Source organism: Pseudophryne corroboree, chromosome 4 (assembly GCF_028390025.1).
Source record: "Pseudophryne corroboree isolate aPseCor3 chromosome 4, aPseCor3.hap2, whole genome shotgun sequence".
Lineage (NCBI taxonomy): Eukaryota > Metazoa > Chordata > Amphibia > Anura > Myobatrachidae > Pseudophryne > Pseudophryne corroboree.
Window position 1 is genome coordinate 173,691,244 of NC_086447.1, and position 19,395 is coordinate 173,710,638.

At 47.0% G+C, this 19,395-nt stretch overlaps 1 protein-coding gene across 3 annotated transcripts in view; it reads right to left on the bottom strand.

Moving 5' to 3' along the window:
- RYK (receptor like tyrosine kinase) overlaps positions 1 to 19,395 on the bottom strand; it is a 432,692-nt gene that overhangs the window by 34,751 nt on the left and 378,546 nt on the right. For all 3 annotated transcript variants that reach the window (XM_063915553.1, XM_063915552.1, XM_063915551.1), the window contains 2 exons: positions 6,642 to 6,751; positions 6,258 to 6,417 (listed from right to left, as the gene is read on the bottom strand). In XM_063915553.1, coding sequence (XP_063771623.1) covers positions 6,258 to 6,417; positions 6,642 to 6,751 — 270 coding nt within the window. The remainder of the gene's footprint in view (positions 1 to 6,257; positions 6,418 to 6,641; positions 6,752 to 19,395) is intronic.

Below are 19,395 nucleotides of genomic sequence, written 5' to 3' on the forward strand. Positions count from 1 at the left end.
CAGGGACGTACAGAAAGACAAAGACCTTATATAGTACTGCGGAATGATTTTTCTCGTTTGTAAGTAGGAAAACTATCCAAAACAAATGGTCTGCTAATATAAACAGTATGTGACCATCCCTATGTTTACGGAATGATCGACATGTTTCCAATAAACATGACCCCCTTTTGATTAATGGTCAGTGTTTCTCCCTTTACAATGTGCACAGTTAAGGAGGAACTTTCATAGAGACTTACTGTATAGGGGTCTATTCATGAAGCAGTGAAAAGGTGGTGAGAAGTGAGCCAGTGGAAAAGTTGCCCATAGCAACCAATCAGCTGCTACGTAGAATTTTATAGAATGCATTTTAATAAGAATTTTCTTACCGATAATTCTATTTCTCGTAGTCCGTAGTGGATGCTGGGGACTCCGTCAGGACCATGGGGAATAGCGGCTCCGCAGGAGACAGGGCACAAAAGTAAAAGCTTTAGGATCAGGTGGTGTGCACTGGCTCCTCCCCCTATGACCCTCCTCCAAGCCTCAGTTAGGATACTGTGCCCGGACGAGCGTACACAATAAGGAAGGATTTTGAATCCCGGGTAAGACTCATACCAGCCACACCAATCACACTGTACAACCTGTGATCTGAACCCAGTTAACAGCATGATAACAGCGGAGCCTCTGAAAAGATGGCTCACAACAATAATAACCCGATTTTTGTAACAATAACTATGTACAAGTATTGCAGACAATCCGCACTTGGGATGGGCGCCCAGCATCCACTACGGACTACGAGAAATAGAATTATCGGTAAGTAAATTCTTATTTTCTCTGACGTCCTAAGTGGATGCTGGGGACTCCGTCAGGACCATGGGGATTATACCAAAGCTCCCAAACGGGCGGGAGAGTGCGGATGACTCTGCAGCACCGAGTGAGAGAACTCCAGGTCCTCCTCAGCCAGGGTGTGCCCCTGACCAAGTAGCAGCTCGGCAAAGTTGTAAAGCCGAGACCCCTCGGGCAGCCGCCCAAGATGAGCCCACCTTCCTTGTGGAATGGGCATTTACATATTTTGGCTGTGGCAGGCCTGCCACAGAATGTGCAAGCTGAATTGTACTACACATCCAACTAGCAATCGTCTGCTTAGAAGCAAGAGCACCCAGTTTGTTGGGTGCATACAGGATAACAGCAAGTCAGTTTTCCTGACTCCAGCCGTCCTGGAAACCTATATTTTCAGGGCCCTGACAACATCTAGCAACTTGGAGTCCTCCAAGTCCCTAGTAGCCGCAGGTACCACAATAAGCTGGTTCAGGTGAAACGCTGACACCACCTTAGGGAGAAACTGGGGACGAGTCCGCAGCTCTGCCCTGTCCGAATGGACAATCAGATATGGGCTTTTGTGAGACAAAGCCGCCAATTCTGACACTCGCCTGGCCGAGGCCAGGGCCAACATCATGGTCACTTTCCATGTGAGATATTTCAAATCCACAGATTTGAGCGATTTAAACCAATGTGATTTGAGGAATCCCAGAACTACGTTGAGATCCCACAGTGCCACTGGAGGCACAAAAGGGGGTTGTATATGCAGTACTCCCTTGACAAACTTCTGGACTTCAGGAACTGAAGCCAATTCTTTCTGGAAGAAAATCGACAGGGCCGAAATTTGAACCTTAATGGACCCCAATTTGAGGCCCATAGACACTCCTGTTTGCAGGAAATGCAGGAATCGACCGAGTTGAAATTTCTTCGTGGGGCCTTCCTGGTCTCACACCACGCAACATATTTTCGCCACATGTGGTGATAATGTTGTGCGGTCACCTCCTTCCTGGCTTTGACCAGGGTAGGAATGACCTCTTCCGGAATGCCTTTTTCCCTTAGGATCCGGCGTTCAACCGCCATGCCGTCAAACGCAGCCGCGGTAAGTCTTGGAACAGACATGGTACTTGCTGAAGCAAGTCCCTTCTTAGCGGCAGAGGCCATGAGTCCTCTGTGAGCATCTCTTGAAGTTCCGGGTACCAAGTCCTTCTTGGCCAATCCGGAGCCACGAGTATAGTTCTTACTCCTCTTATAATTCTCAGTACCTTAGGTATGAGAAGCAGAGGAGGGAACACATACACCGACTGGTACACCCACGGTGTTACCAGAACGTCCACAGCTATTGCCTGAGGGTCTCTTGACCTGGCGCAATACCTGTCCAGTTTTTTGTTCAGGCGGGACGCCATCATGTCCACCTTTGGTCTTTCCCAACGGTTCACAATCATGTGGAAGACTTCCCGATGAAGTCCCCACTCTCCCGGGTGGAGGTCGTGCTGAGGAAGTCTGCTTCCCAGTTGTCCACTCCCGGAATGAACACTGCTGACAGTGCTATCACATGATTTTCCGCCCAGCGAAGAATCCTTGCAGTTTCTGCCATTGTCCTCCTGCTTCTTGTGCCGCCCTGTCTGTTTACGTGGGCGACTGCCGTGATGTTGTCCCACTGGATCAATACCGGCTGACCTTGAAGCAGAGGTCTTGCTAAGCTTAGAGCATTGTAAATTGCTCTTAGCTCCAGTATATTTATGTGGAGAGAAGTCTCCAGACTTGATCACACTCCCTGGAAATTTTTTCCTTGTGTGACTGCTCCCCAGCCTTTCAGGCTGGCATCCGTGGTCACCAGGACCCAGTCCTGAATGCCGAATCTGTGGCCCTTTAGTAGATGAGCACTCTGCAGCCACCACAGAAGAGACACCCTTGTCCTTGGAGACAGGGTTATCCGCTGATGCATCTGAAGATGCGATCCGGACCATTTTCCCAGCAGATCCCACTGAAAAGTTATTGCGTGAAATCTGCCGAATGGAATCGCTTCGTAAGAAGCCACCATTTTTCCCAGGACCCTTGTGCAATGATGCACTGACACTTTTCCTGGTTTTAGGAGGTTCCTGACTAGCTCGGATAACTCCCTGGCTTTCTCCTCCGGGAGAAACACCTTTTTCTGGACTGTGTCCAGAATCATCCCTAGGAACAGCAGACGTGTCGTCGGAGACAGCTGCGATTTTGGAATATTTAGAATCCACCCGTGCTGTCGTAGAACTACTTGAGATAGTGCTACTCCGACCTCCAACTGTTCTCTGGACCTTGCCCTTATCAGGAGATCGTCCAAGTAAGGGATAATTAAGACGCCTTTTCTTTGAAGAAGAATCATCATTTCGGCCATTACCTTGGTAAAGACCCGGGGTGCCGTGGACAATCCAAACGGCAGCGTCTGAAACTGATAGTGACAGTTTTGTACCACGAACCTGAGGTACCCTTGGTGAGAAGGGCAAATTGGGACATGGAGGTAAGCATCCTTGATGTCCAGGGACACCATATAGTCCCCTTCTTCCTGGTTCGCTATCACTGCTCTGAGTGACTCCATCTTGATTTGAACCTTTGTATGTAAGTGTTCAAATATTTCAGATTTAGAATAGGTCTCACCGAGCCGTCTGGCTTCAGTACCACAATATAGTGTGGAATAATACCCCTTTCCTTGTTGTAGGAGGGGTACTTTGATTATCACCTGCTGGGAATACAGCTTGTGAATTGTTTCCAATACTGCCTCCCTGTCGGAGGGAGACGTTGGTAAAGCAAACTTCAGGAACCTGCGAGGGGGAGACGTCTCGAATTTCCAATCTGTACCCCTGGGATACTACTTGTAGGATCCAGGGGTCCACTTGCGAGTGAGCCCACTGCGTGCTGAAACTCTTGAGACGACCCCCCACCGCACCCGTTTGTACGGCCCCAGCGTCATGCTGAGGACTTGGCAGAAGCGGTGGAAGGCTTCTGTTCCTGGGAATGGGCTGCCTGCTGCAGTCTTCTTCCCTTACCTCTATCCCTGGGCAGATATGACTGGCCTTTTGCCCGCTTGCCCTTATGGGGACGAAAGGACTGAGGCTGAAAAGACGATGTCTTTTTCTGCTGAGATGTGACTTGGGGTAAAAAAGGTGGATTTTCCAGCTGTTGCCGTGGCCACCAGGTCCGATGGACCGACCCCAAATAACTCCTCCCCTTTATACGGCAATACTTCCATGTGCCGTTTGGAATCTGCATCACCTGACCACTGTCGTGTCCATAAACATCTTCTGGCAGATATGGACATCGCACTTACTCTTGATGCCAGAGTGCAAATATCCCTCTGTGCATCTCGCATATATAGAAATGCATCCTTTAAATGCTCTATAGTCAATAAAATACTGTCCCTGTCAAGGGTATCAATATTTCCAGTCAGGGAATCCGACCAAGCCACCCCAGCGCTGCACATCCAGGCTGAGGCGATCGCTGGTCGCAGTATAACACCAGTATGTGTGTATATACTTTTTAGGATATTTTCCAGCCTCCTATCAGTTGGCTCCATGAGGGCGGCCGTATCTGGCGACGGTAACGCCACTTGTTTTGATAAGCGTGTGAGCGCCTTATCCACCCTAAGGGGTGTTTCCCAACGCGCCATAACTTCTGGCGGGAAAGGGTATACCGCCAATAATTTTCTATCGGGGGAAACCCACGCATCATCACACACTTCATTTAATTTATCTGATTCAGGAAAAACCACATGTAGTTTTTTCACACTCCACATAATACCCTTTTTTGTGGTACTTGTAGTATCAGAAATATGTAACATCTCCTTTATTGCCCTTAACAAGTAACGTGTGGCCCTAAAGGAAAATACGTTTGTTTCTTCACCGTCGACACTGGAGTCAGTGTCCGTGTCTGTGTCGACCTATTAAAACTTTTACTCTAAGCAGCTCTTTAGGAGAGCCACCTAGATTGCACCCTTCTCGGCCGGGCACAAAAATCTAACTGAGGCTTGGAGGAGGGTCATAGGGGGAGGAGCCAGTGCACACCACCTGATCCTAAAGCTTTTACTTTTGTGCCCTGTCTCATGCGGAGCCGCTATTCCCCATGGTCCTGACAGAGTCCCCAGCATCCACTTAGGACGTCAGAGAAATATATGTTACCTCAACACTGACTGGTTGCCATGGGCAACTTCTCCACTCTTTTCAGTGCTTCATGAATAGACCCCATAATCCCCACTGGAGCAAATAGTCTTGATACTACAGACAAAGTTAAAGTGGCCTCATTAGAGTTAGGAGTAGAACAAAAGAGAAAAAAAAAAAAAGAAACTGTTCCTGGACAAACCACGTAAGGGACAAAATACTGGCTGCCTCTGCATGTAGAACACAAGTACAGAGCGGCTTCATTTTCACAGGTAAGCAAGGGCACAACCCCATAGCCTTAAATCAGTCTGCACATTTCATTTTCACCACCAAGAGCAACAAGATTTTACCAAGGTGAAAATTTCAAAATCCATTTTTGTTTAAACTGTGAATTAGGTTCAAAGGGTCTGTGCATGCAGCAAACCGTTATGCAGGCTACAATCTAGCACTCCTCTTTCCTGAGATTTTCGGGCACATGTGGTCCTAGCTGTTACTGTAGTATACTGCAGCCAGTGAATATGCAGAGCAGAGTGAAAGGCTATCATTTGGCGTGGGAGCTGTAGACCGTGTAGACAGAGGATTGCACATATCCAGCTGCTCGGAAAATGAGCAGTCCACAGAAAGGGCGAGTGATGGATACACACTGCTAGTCGTTATATTTGGAAAATAGACCCTCTTGCAAACTCAACCTCTAAAACTTTTTAAGGCAACAAATGCAAGGGTATTTCAGTACAGCAATTGCTCTAGCATTATGTGTTGTAGCTATGTAACTGCTATCATTGCTTCACACATATATATATATATATATATATATATATATATATATATATATATATATATATATATATATATAAACTTTTGTAGACTGGAGCAAGCCTTACTGGAAAAATCATTGGATGCTAGAACTTCAAAAATCTGGGTTATCATATTCCACCTGCCATGATCGGGCAGCTATTCATGGGCTATTTCCAAAGACTTCCAGGTACTGAGTCTGTTTAGTCTAAGTACAACCTCTCTGAGAAAGGATTGTTAGTTCTATGTATATTCACATTGATAACTGGAAGCTGCTGCCTGCTAGCAACCATGTGCTACCTACATATCGACCAGTGTTTATGTAAACTGCAGTTATGTTATACAATTTTCTGCATTCCGTGCAAGTTCCATTAAATCGGCAGCCTTCTGAGTGCAACCAGTCCCTTCCCACTCGCACAGCTCAGGACCTCAGTAGACTGCTGCATCATGATGACTGCTGCACAAAACCATTGATGGACGCACAACACTATAGAACTGGCACAAAACATATAGGTAAGATGGATAAAAAGAAAGACTCACCACATCACCAGCACTGGAAAACTCTTTGTTCACCAGACTTTCAAGAGACATCCAGCGTACCGGTCGGTTTTCATTGTCACCGAGACAATGGTAATCCATGGGGAAGAGGTCGCGCGCTAGCGCATTATCGGTGATCTTTACTTGGAGAGATTCGTCAATCCTGAAAAGAAAAGACGGCATCTCTTATTTCTGTATTTTGCCTGTGTTGAAACATTTTATCTAAAATAATGGAACTAGTAAAATACTCCCCCAATTACAGTATAAGTGGCCCAAAAAGGCTGCTCTGTAAAAAAGGTTTACTTCAGTGATGCAAGGCACAGCTACAACCACAAAGCACCACTAGTGGTGGTCAGTGACGTTACTTCTGAGGACACAACTACTTACACACAATTTCTAGCAGCGAGGTCTTTGTGGATCACTTCTCGTCTGGCCAAGTAACTCATTCCGCAAGCTATCTGAATCGCCATATGCACAAGGTCCTGCTGGGATATGGCCTAAAGGAAAAGTAAAGACCAGAATGTAGGTGATGCCAAGACATACACTGGACACTATAGTGAACACAGTACATAAAGCATTGGTGATAAGCAGGACTACAGACCTACTGTATACACACAAACAGTGACCATACAATCATGGGAAACAGTGAATGTGCATCCAATTAAAACAAAGTCTAAAGGGGGGTACACACGGAGAGATCCGTGCTTAAAATCTAAGCAATCTTGCTAGATTGCTTAGATTTTAAGCACGGATCTGCCGTGTGTATGCCCTCCAGCGATAGCGATGTCAGGCCTGGTCATTAAACAACCAAAATACGCCAAATAGCCCAGAATCAATCTAACATTTATGGCGTTTAGGTTTACATTTCCAAGAAAAAGGCAAGCTTTCTCCTCGGCTGGGAGAAATGCTGGGATTAGCCTTAGTTTGCATGGTGAGACAACATGACAGAAAGCACATTCCCCCGCTGCTTGCAAAACGTGAGCAGACAGGTTACAACCATTGAGATTTAACCACATAGAGGCCAAACATGTAAATACTACTACTAGACCAAATGTGGACATATATTAGAACCTAGAACTAACAGGGCCAGAATGCAAAAACATGTTAATAAATGTTCTACCACCCCAAGCAACAAAAAGTATCTATCTCCAACATACAGAGCTAATGTAAGAATAGGCCAGATACTACAGATTCACATCAGCTATGCACAAAACAGTTAAACCTGACAAAAGCCTCCTTTTAAATCCAATTAAATGCATATATTCTTTAAGCGAGTTGCATTGTGGAATCTAAGACTTCCTATGCCATGCACAGCAGGCAGCCATGACACGATGCGCTAACGTGCCCACACTAGCAAAAATATTTTCACAGACATGAAGGTGGGGAACGCTGTACATTTGTATATGAGACATGGTTATATAAAGACAATTGTGCAGCTGACACAGAGGTAAAACGTACACTGTAGAGACACATGTTAGTAAGGGTTTTGGGACCAAAAGCCATGTAGGCATGAGACTGTACAGATATATGTCCTCGTACATGTTTTCTGCAGCCACGCCAAACAAACCCTCTTGGCACACCAGATCCCATGAGACGCATCAGAAGACTGTGCTGATTACTTTGATATGTGACACTTGTACATGTGTGTGTGTGACTAAGGGGTCTATTCATGAAGCAGTAAAGAGTGTGGAAAAGCGAGCCAGTGGAGAAGTTGCCCATGGTAACCAATCAGCACTGACGTAACATTTATAATTTGCATACTGTACAATTGTACGGAGCAGCAGATTGGTAGCCATGGGCAACTTCTCCACAGGCTCCCTTCTCCACTCTTTTCACTGCTTCATAAATAGACCCCTGAATCTTTGAATCTGCATATGAAGTGCTATGATGCACTGCAGCGGCTTTTTTCCATACCAAGTTCTGTTGTGCATCATAAACAGATTATTTTGCACACAATATACAAGTGTCACATAGCAAATTAGTCAGCAGTCTCCTGGTGCGTTCTAGACACATCTCGTTGAGACTAAGACGCATTTTCGGCAAATTAGACACCCGACCCTTTCAGAGTGCATGGAACCTGTCAGCTCTCTCACGCCCTGCATATCCCGCTGCGTGGTGTATTGAGGTTGAGGCTGGATTTTTGAGGACGCATCAGTATATACAACTGAAAAATGTAGGGCTATAAATAAGAATGTTATTCAAGAACTTCTTAACGTTTTTGTCCTACACTTCTATAACTCATAACATTTGAACAATAAGCTCATTGAGTTGTCACCGTGCATTTCTGGCTTCTAGCAAAGGCAAACACAGCGGCCTTGTTCCAACACATTGAAATGCTATACAAGGCTGACTAGGTATCAACACCAACAGACACAAAATAAAGTTACAGTGCATCTGGAAAGTATTCACAGCGCTTCACTTTTTCCACATTTTGTTATGTTACAGCCTTACTCCAAAATGGAATAAATTCCCTTTTCCCCTCAAAATTCTACACAAAATACCAAATAGCATGAAAAAAATATTTTTATTTTTTATTTTTGCAAATTTACTAATAAAAAAATAAGAAATCATATGTACATAAAGTATTCACAGCCTTTACTCAATACTTTGTTGATGTACCTTTGGCAGCAATTACAGCTTCAAGTCTTTTTTCAATATGATGCCACAAGCTTGGCACACCTATCTTTGGGCAGTTTCACCCATTAATCTTTGCAGCACCTCTCAAGCTCCATCAGGTTGGATGGGAAGCGTTGGTGCACAGCCATTTTCAGATTTCTCCAGAGATGCTCAACCGGATTCAAGTCTGGGCTCTGGCTGGGCCACTCAAGGATATTCACAGAGTTGTCCTGAAGCCACTCCTTTGATATCTTGGCTGTGTGCTTAGGGTCATTGTCCTGCTGAAAGATGAACCGTCGCCCAAGTCTGAGGTCAGAGAAGCAGGTTTTCATCCAGGATGTCGCTGTACATTGCTGCATTCATCTTTCCCTCTATCCTGACTTGTCCTCCAGTTCCTGCCGCTGAAAAACTTCCACACAGCATGATGCTGCCACCACCATGCTTCACTGTAGGGACAGTAATGGCCTGGTGTTGAATGGTGCCTGGTTTCCTCCAAACATGACGCCTGGCATTCACGCCAAAGAGTTCAAGAGAATTTTGTTTCTCATGGTCAAGAGTTCTTCAGGTGCATTTTGGCAAGCTCCAGGTGGGCTGCCATGTAATTTTTACTAAAGAGTGGCTTCGGTCTGGCCAGTCTACCATACAGGCCTGATTGGTGGATTGCTGCAGAGATTGTTGTCCTTCTGATAAGTTCTTCTCTCTCCAAAGAGGAATGCTGTAGATCTGACAGAGTGACCATCAGGTTCTTGGTCACCTCTCTGACTAGGGCCCTTCTCCCCCAATCGCTCAGTTTACACGGCCGGCCAGCTCTAGGAAGAGTCCTGGAGGTTCAGAACGTCTTCCATTTATGGATGATGGAGGCCTCTGTGCTCATTGGGACCTTGAAAGCAGCAGATCTTTTTCTGTGCCCTTCCCAAGATTTGTGCCTCGAGACAATCCGGTCTTGAAAGGTCTACAGAGAATTCCTTTGACTTCATGATTGGTTTGTGCTCAGACATGCACTGTCAAGTGTGTGCCTTTCCAAATCATGTCCAATCAACTGAATTTACCACAGGTGGACTCCAATTAAGCTATAGGAAAATCTCAAGGATAATCAGTGGAAACAGGATGAACCTGAGCTCAATTTTGAGCTTCATGGCAAAGGCTGTAAATACTTCTGTACATGTAATTTCTTAGTTTTTATTTTTAATACATTTGCAAAAATCTCAAAACTTTTTTCACCTTGTTGTTATTATGGGGTATCATGTGTAAAATTTTGAGGGAAAAAATGAATTTACTCCATTTTGGAATAAGGCTGTAGCATAAAATGTGGATAAAGTGAAGCGCTGTGAATACTTTCCGGATGCACTGTATGAAAAAGGCATTTCTTACCATTCACTTATGTGTACATAAACATTCCAATAGACTTACAGGAGTTATAGGTGCACTGCACCCTCTGACAATTTTGTCTTATAGGCAGAATTTTTTTTGGGCCATCTCTGCAACAAGCAGATTTGCTGTGTGGTTTAAATGCTATTGCTGGCCAGAGGAACGCTTTTCAATTTGACCAAACACTTGGGTCGCTAAAAAAGACAACACCTGACCAATCAGCCATCCTGTGCAATCCATATTCATGAATAGGACTTATTTTTGATTATGAGAATTATTTAGTGGCCACATGTGTAAGGGCTGTTTCACACTGCCCAGTTTTCAATGGATGGCTAAAAGCCGGACAAACTTTGTCCGGCTTTTTGCCATTCATCAGTGCCTTACACACAGAACGGTTTTCTGCCGTGTTTAAGGCTGTGCGCATGCGCCGCAGCAGCAGAGCCTGCACAAAAAACCCGTTGTGTGTGAAAGCGCCCATTCACACACTTAACTGCCTGTAAGGACGGCACGGCAGCCGGACCTTTCAGTGGATATTTCCGGCTGCAACTTGGCAGCGTGCCGAGGCCGTATGAATTGACACATTGCTCTGCATGTGTCTCAGCAGCACGGCCGCGGCAAAAAGCCGTCCGGTATTTTGCCGGCTGGCGCTGCCCGGAGCGTGTGTAATAGCTCTATGGGCAATAAACACATTTCTCTGCATGTATGACAAAGCTATCCAATGCAGATTCCTAAATTAAGGTATTGTTGCAAACAAAGAAAATAATCCACACCACAAAATAGACCGTAAATGGATACGTACGCACATCTAAAAAACAACTTATATGAGCAAACTGTCTTCGTGATTTAGGTGTATCAAATGATTTGGAGAATGAATAAGCTTTGATCAGTAGATAATGAGTGTCAATGTCTGAGGTGCCAGCTGCAGGGCACTCCGGAGAATGTAGCCAGTCAACACCCTAAGTACCACTTGGACAGAAGACCTATATGTTAAATGCCATGGAGGGTGTTGCTCTGCCAAGTGCACTTAATAGCTGAACTTGGGTACAACTCACAAAAAGGCCACCCCCCTGCCACATAACAATGTGGGATGTACAAGTACATGAGATAAAGAGAGGTAAGCTGCAGTGCTTCAGAACAATATCCTAATGAAAATATCCACAAATTCTTCTGGTATCTCCTGAGACCGTAGCTCACATCCTCATGTTCACATTTATTTTCCACTGCAAGCTGTAGACATTACAGCTTTCCAGATAGCCAGGGGTCATTTCAGGAACCTCCCTGTTTTGGATAAAACAGGGCACTGGATGCGAGTCAGCAGAAATAGGTCATTAACACCCTCTCATCATCCTGCCATCCATAGCTAAGCAAGCAATGGAGGATGACACACAAAATATTATTCAGAAAATATGACTGGGTGTAAGCATAGCTGTCCTGGACAGGGGTAACTGGCAGGCTCGACACTTTAAGATCAGCACCTACCTAAATTTCAGTGCATACACTAAAGTCGGGTACACACTAGGCCGATATAAGCACGATTTGTCATTTCCGGCCGGATCGGAATGACAAATCAGGCATATTGCTCGTTGTGCATGCACGGTTTGCAGGTGCCTAGGGTCGCTAGCAATGTCGCTCCTGTTGCACTGCCAACTGGGCGATAACGCTAGCGACCTAGTATATGTAAATGAAGGTTGGAGTGATAGGTCGCTGCTTTCCTTCATTACATGTTCTGGTGTGTATCCAGCGTCATATAGGTCGCCCGGCCGTGCCAACATATCGACTGGGTACACATGGCGTAGTGCGTAAAAATAAGATTTTAAACCTACCGGTAAATCTTTTTCTTGTAGTCCGTAGAGGATGCTGGGGACTCCGTAAGGACCATGGGGATAGATGGGCTCCGCAGGAGACATGGGCACTTTAAGAAAGAACTTTAGGTATGGGTGTGCACTGGCTCCTCCCTCTATGCCCCTCCTCCAGACCTCAGTTAGAGAAAATGTGCCCAGAGGAGACGGACAGTACGAGGAAAGGATTTTTGTTAATCCAAGGGCAAGATTCATACCAGCCTACACCATTCACACCGTATAACTTGTGATATACTAACCAGTTAACAGTATGAAAGAAACACAGCATCAGTCTGATACCGATGGAACCTATAACATAACCCTTATGTAAGCAAAACTATATACAAGTCTTGCAGAAGTAGTCCGCACTTGGGACGGGCGCCCAGCATCCTCTACGGACTACGAGAAAAAGATTTACCGGTAGATTTAAAATCTTATTTTCTCTTACGTCCTAGAGGATGCTGGGGACTCCGTAAGGACCATGGGGATTATACCAAAGCTCCCAAACGGGCGGGAGAGTGCGGATGACTCTGCAGCACTGATTGAGCAAACAGGAGGTCCTCCTCAGCCAGGGTATCAAACTTATAGAACTTTGCAAAGGTGTTTGACCCTGACCAAGTAGCAGCTCGACACAGTTGTAATGTCGAGACACCTCGGGCAGCCGCCGAAGAAGAGCCCACCTTCCTAGTGGAATGGGCCTTAACCGATTTTGGTAACGGCAATCCAGCCGTAGAATAAGCCTGCTGAATCGTGTTGCAGATCCAGCGAGCAATAGTCTGTTTTGAAGCAGGAGCACCAACCTTGTTGGCTGCATACAGGACAGACAGTGCTTCTGTTTTTCTGACCCTAGCCGTTCTGGCCACGTAAATTTTCAAAGCCCTGACCACATCAAGGGACTCGGAATCCTCCAAGTCTCGCGTAGCCACAGGCACCACAATAGGTTGGTTCATATGAAAAGATGACACCACCTTCGGCAAAAATTGAGGACGGGTCCGCAATTCCGCTCTATCCATATGGAAAACCAGATCGGGGCTTTTATGAGACAAAGCCGCCAATTCCGACACTCGCCTAGCCGAAGCCAAGGCTAACATGACCACCTTCCAAGTTAGATATTTTAACTCCACTGTTTTTAGTGGTTCAAACCAGTGCGATTTAAGGAAACTCAACACCACGTTAAGGTCCCAAGGCGCCACCGGAGGTACAAAATGAGGCTGACTATGCAGCACTCCCTTCACAAAAGTCTGTACTTCTGGGAGAGAAGCTAATTCCTCCTGAAAGAAAATGGATAAGGCCGAAATCTGAACCTTAATGGAGCCTAATTTTAGGCCCAAATTCACTCCAGTTTGTAGGAAGTGAAGGAAACGGCCCAGATGGAATTCTTCCGTAGCAGCATTCCTGGCCTCACACCAAGAAAATAAGATTTTACTCACCAGTAAATCTATTTCTCGTAGTCCGTAGTGGATGCTGTGACTCCGTAAGGACCATGGGGATTAGCGGCTCCGCAGGAGACTGGGCACAACTAAAGAAAGCTTTAGGACTACCTGGTGTGCACTGGCTCCTCCCACCAAGACCCTCCTCCAGACCTCAGTTAGGATACTGTGCCCGGAAGAGCTGACACAATAAGGAAGGATTTTGAATCCCGGGTAAGACTCATACCAGCCACACCGTATAACTCGTGATACTATACCCAGTTAACAGTATGAAATATAACTGAGCCTCTCAACAGATGGCTCAACAATAACCCTTTAGTTAGGCAATAACTATAAACAAGTATTGCAGACAATCCGCACTTGGGATGGGCGCCCAGTCCACTACGGACTACGAGAAATAGATTTACCGGTGAGTAAAATCTTATTTCTCTGACGTCCTAAGTGGATGCTGGGGACTCCGTCAGGACCAGGGGGATTAGCGGCTCCGCAGGAGACAGGGCACAAAAGTAAAAGCTTTAGGACTAGGTGGTGTGCACTGGCTCCTCCCCCTATGACCCTCCTCCAAGCCTCAGTTAGGTTTTTGTGCCCGGCCGAGAAGGGTGCAATCTAGGTAGCTCTCCTGAGCTGCTTAGAATAAAAGTATAGACTTAGGTTTTTTTATTTTCAGTGAGTCCTGCTGGCAACAGGCTCACTGCATCGAGGGACTAAGGGGAGAAGAAGCGAACTCACCTGCGTGCAGAGTGGATTGGGCTTCTTGGCTACTGGACATTAGCTCCAGAGGGACGATCACAGGCCCAGCCATGGATGGGTCCCGGAGCCGCGCCGCCGGCCCCCTTACAGAGCCAGAAGAGTGAAGAGGTCCAGAAATCGGCGGCAGAAGGCATCTTGTCTTCAAGAAAGGTAGCGCACAGCACTGCAGCTGTGCGCCATTGCTCTCAGCACACTTCACACTCCGGTCACTGAGGGTGCAGGGCGCTGGGGGGGGGGGGGGGCGCCCTGAGACGCAATGAAAACACTATTTATGGTAAAAAATACATCACATATAGCTCCTGGGCTATATGGATGTATTTAACCCCTGCCATTTTACCTCATAAAAAGCGGGAGAAAGGCCGCCGTGAAGGGGGCGGAGCCTATCTCCTCAGCACACAAGCGCCATTTTCCCTCACAGCTCCGCTGGAAGGACGTCTCCCTGACTCTCCCCTGCAGTCCTGCACTACAGAAACAGGGTAAAAAAGAGAGGGGGGGGGGGGGGGCACTAATTTGGCATATAAAAACATATATAGCAGCTATAAAGGAGAAACACTTATTTATAAGGTTGTCCCTATACATATATAGCGCTCTGGTGTGTGCTGGCAAACTCTCCCTCTGTCTCCCCAAAGGGCTTGTGGGGTCCTGTCCTCTATCAGAGCATTCCCTGTGTGTGTGCTGTGTGTCGGTACGCGTGTCGACATGTATGAGGAGGAAAATGGTGTGGAGGCGGAGCAATTGCCTGTATTAGTGATGTCACCCCCTAGGGAGTCGACACCTGACTGGATGGTCTTATTTAAGGAATTACGTGATAGTGTCAGCACTTTACAAAAAACTGTTGACGACATGAGACAGCCGGCAAGTCAGTTAGTGCCTGTCCAGGCGTCTCAAACACCGTCAGGGGCTCTAAAGCGCCCATTACCTCAGTCGGTCGACACAGACACGGACACTGACTCCAGTGTCGACGGTGAAGAAACAAACGTATTTTCCAGTAGGGCCACACGTTACATGATCACGGCAATGAAGGAGGCTTTGCATATTTCTGATACTACAAGTACCACAAAAAAGGGTATTATGTGGGGTGTGAAAAAACTACCCGTAGTTTTTCCTGAATCAGAAGAATTAAATGAAGTGTGTGATGATGCGTGGGTCTCCCCCGATAAAAAATTGCTGATATCTAAGAAATTATTGGCATTATACCCTTTCCCGCCAGAAGTTAGGGCGCGTTGGGAAACACCCCCTAGGGTGGATAAGGCACTCACACGCTTATCAAAACAAGTGGTGTTACCGTCTCCTGATACGGCCGCCCTCAAGGAGCCAGTTGATAGGAAGCTGGAAAATGTCCTAAAAAGTATATACACAGATACTGGTGTTATACTGCGACCAGCGATTGCCTCAGCCTGGATGTGCAGCGCTGGGGTGGCGTGGTCGGAGTCCCTGACTGAAAATATTGATACCCTGGACAGGGACAGTATTTTATTGACTATAGAGCGTTTAAAAGATGCGTTTCTATATATGCGTGATGCACAGAGGGATATTTGCACCCTGGCATCAAGAGTAAGTGCGATGTCCATTTCTGCCAGAAGATGTTTATGGACACGACAGTGGTCAGGTGATGCGGATTCCAAACGGCATATGGAAGTATTGCCGTATAAAGGGGAGGAGTTATTTGGGGTCGGTCTTTCGGACCTGGTGGCCACGGCAACAGCTGGAAAATCCACCTTTTTACCCCAACTCACCTCTCAGCAGAAAAAGACACCGTCTTTTCAGCCTCAGTCCTTTCGTCCCCATAAGGGCAAGCGGGCAAAAGGCCAGTCATATCTGCCCCGGGGTAGAGGAAAGGGAAAAAGACTGCAGCAGACAGCCTCTTCCCAGGAACAGAAGCCCTCCACCGCTTCTGCCAAGTTCTCAGCATGACGCTGGGGCCTTACAAGCGGACTCAGGTGCGGTGGGGGGTCGTCTCAAGAGTTTCAGCGCGCAGTGGGCTCACTCGCAAGTGGACCCCTGGATCCTACAGGTAGTATCCCAGGGGTACAGATTGGAATTCGAGACGTCTCCCCCTCGCAGGTTCCTGAAGTCTGCTTTACCAACGTCTCCCTCCAACAGGGAGGCAGTATTGGAAGCAATTCACAAGCTGTATTCCCAGCAGGTGATAATCAAAGTACCCCTCCTACAACAGGGAAAGGGGTATTATTCCACACTATTTGTGGTACCGAAGCTAGACGGCTCGGTGAGACCTATTCTAAATCTGAAATCTTTGAACACTTACATACAAAGGTTCAAATTCAAGATGGAGTCACTCAGAGCAGTGATAGCGAACCTGGAAGAAGGGGACTATATGGTGTCCCTGGACATCAAGGATGCTTACCTTCATGTCCCAATTTGCCCTTCTCACCAAGGGTACCTCAGGTTCGTAGTACAGAACTGTCATTATCAGTTTCAGACGCTGCCGTTTGGATTGTCCACGGCACCCCGGGTCTTTACCAAGGTAATGGCCGAAATGATGATTCTTCTTCGAAGAAAAGGCGTCTTAATTATCCCTTACTTGGACGATCTCCTGATAAGGGCAAAGTCCAGGGAACAGTTGGAGGTCGGAGTAGCACTATCTTGGGTACTGCTACAACAGCACGGGTGGATTCTAAATATTCCAAAATCGCAGCTGATCCCGACGACACGTCTGCTGTTCCTAGGGATGATTCTGGACACAGTCCAGAAAAAGGTGTTTCTCCCGGAGGAGAAAGCCAGGGAGTTATCCGAGCTAGTCAGGAACCTCCTAAAACCAGGAAAAGTGTCAGTGCATCATTGCACAAGGGTCCTGGGAAAAATGGTGGCTTCTTACGAAGCGATTCCATTCGGCAGATTTCACGCAAGAACTTTTCAGTGGGATCTGCTGGACAAATGGTCCGGATCGCATCTTCAGATGCATCAGCGGATAACCCTGTCTCCGAGGTCAAGGGTGTCTCTTCTGTGGTGGCTGCAGAGTGCTCATCTACTAGAGGGCCGCAGATTCGGCATTCAGGATTGGATCCTGGTGACCACGGATGCCAGCCTGAGAGGCTGGGGAGCAGTCACACAGGGAAGAAATTTCCAGGGAACGTGGTCAAGTCTAGAGACTTCTCTCCACATAAATATACTGGAGCTAAGGGCAATTTACAATGCTCTATGCCTAGCAAGACCTCTGCTTCAAGGTCAGCCGGTGCTGATCCAGTCGGACAACATCACGGCAGTCGCCCACGAAAACAGACAGGGCGGCACAAGAAGCAGGAGGGCAATGGCAGAAGCTGCAAGGATTCTTCGCTGGGCGGAAAATCATGTGATAGCACTGTCAGCAGTGTTCATTCCGGGAGTGGACAACTGGGAAGCAGACTTCCTCAGCAGGCACGACCTCCACCCGGGAGAGTGGGGACTTCACACGGAAGTCTTCCACATGATTGTGAACCATTGGGAAAAACCAAAGGTGGACATGATGGCGTCCCGCCTCAACAAAAAACTGGACAGGTATTGCGCCAGGTCAAGGGACCCTCAGGCAATAGCTGTGGACGCTCTGGTAACACCGTGGGTTTACCAGTCAGTGTATGTGTTCCCTCCTCTTCCTCTCATACCCAAGGTACTGAGAATTATAAGACGGAGAGGAGTAAGAACTATACTCGTGGCTCCGGATTGGCCAAGGAGGACTTGGTACCCGGAACTTCAAGAGATGCTCACAGAGGACCCATGGCCTCTGCCGTTAAGAAGGGACTTGCTTCAGCAAGGACCCCGTCTGTTCCAAGACTTACCGCGGCTGCGTTTGACGGCATGGCGGTTGAACGCCGGATCCTAAGGGAAAAAGGCATTCCGGAAGAGGTCATACCTACCCTGGTCAAAGCCAGGAAGGAGGTGACCGCACAACATTATCACCGCATTTGGCGAAAATATGTTGCGTGGTGTGAGGCCAGGAAGGCCCCCACGGAGGAATTTCAACTCGGTCGATTCCTGCATTTCCTGCAAACAGGAGTGTCTATGGGCCTCAAATTGGGGTCCATTAAGGTTCAAATTTCGGCCCTGTCGATTTTCTTCCAGAAAGAATTGGCTTCAGTTCCTGAAGTCCAGACATTCGTCAAGGGAGTACTACATATACAACCCCCTTTTGTGCCTCCAGTGGCACCGTGGGATCTCAACGTAGTTCTGGGATTCCTCAAATCACATTGGTTTGAACCGCTCAAATCTGTGGATTTGAAATATCTCACATGGAAAGTGACCATGCTGTTGGCCCTGGCCTCGGCCAGGCGAGTGTCAGAATTGGCGGCTTTGTCTCACAAAAGCCCATATCTGATTTTCCATTCGGACAGGGCAGAACTGCGGACTCGTCCCCAGTTTCTCCCTAAGGTGGTGTCAGCGTTTCACCTGAACCAACCTATTGTGGTGCCTGCAGCTACTAGGGACTTGGAGGACTCCAAGTTGCTAGACGTTGTCAGGGCCCTGAAAATATATATTTCCAGGACGGCTGGAGTCAGGAAAACTGACTCGCTGTTTATCCTGTATGCACCCAACAAGCTGGGTGCTCCTGCTTCTAATTATTATTATTATTATCCTTTATTTATATGGCGCCACAAGGGTTCCGCAGCGCCCAATTACAGAGTACATAAACAAATAATCAAACAGGAAAACAGCAACTTACAGTTGATGACAGTATAGGACAAGTACAGGGTAAATAAACATAGTTACATCAGCAGATGACACTGGAAAAAGTATCAGGTGGCAGAAGACTGCTGGATTTGGTGCAGTTGAAGATTATTAAAGTAAGAAAGGATAAGCACATGAGGGAAGAGGGCCCTGCTCGTGAGAGCTTACATTCTAAAGGGGAGGGGTAGACAGACAGGGGTGACACAGATGGGGTACATAGAGAGCGTAGAACAGAGGGTTAGGATGAGATTTGGCTGGGTTCGGTGAAGAAGTGGGTCTTGAGAGCCCGTTTGAAGTTTTGCAGAGAGGTGGAGAATCTGAGAGGGAGAGGTAGGGAATTCCAGAGAAGTGGTGCAGCACGTGAAAAATCTTGGAGGTAGGAGTGGGAGGAAGTAATCTGTAGGCAGGAGAGTCGGCGTGCATTAGCAGAGCGAAGAGGACAGGTGGGAGTGTAAAGGGAGATAAGGTCAGAGATGTAGA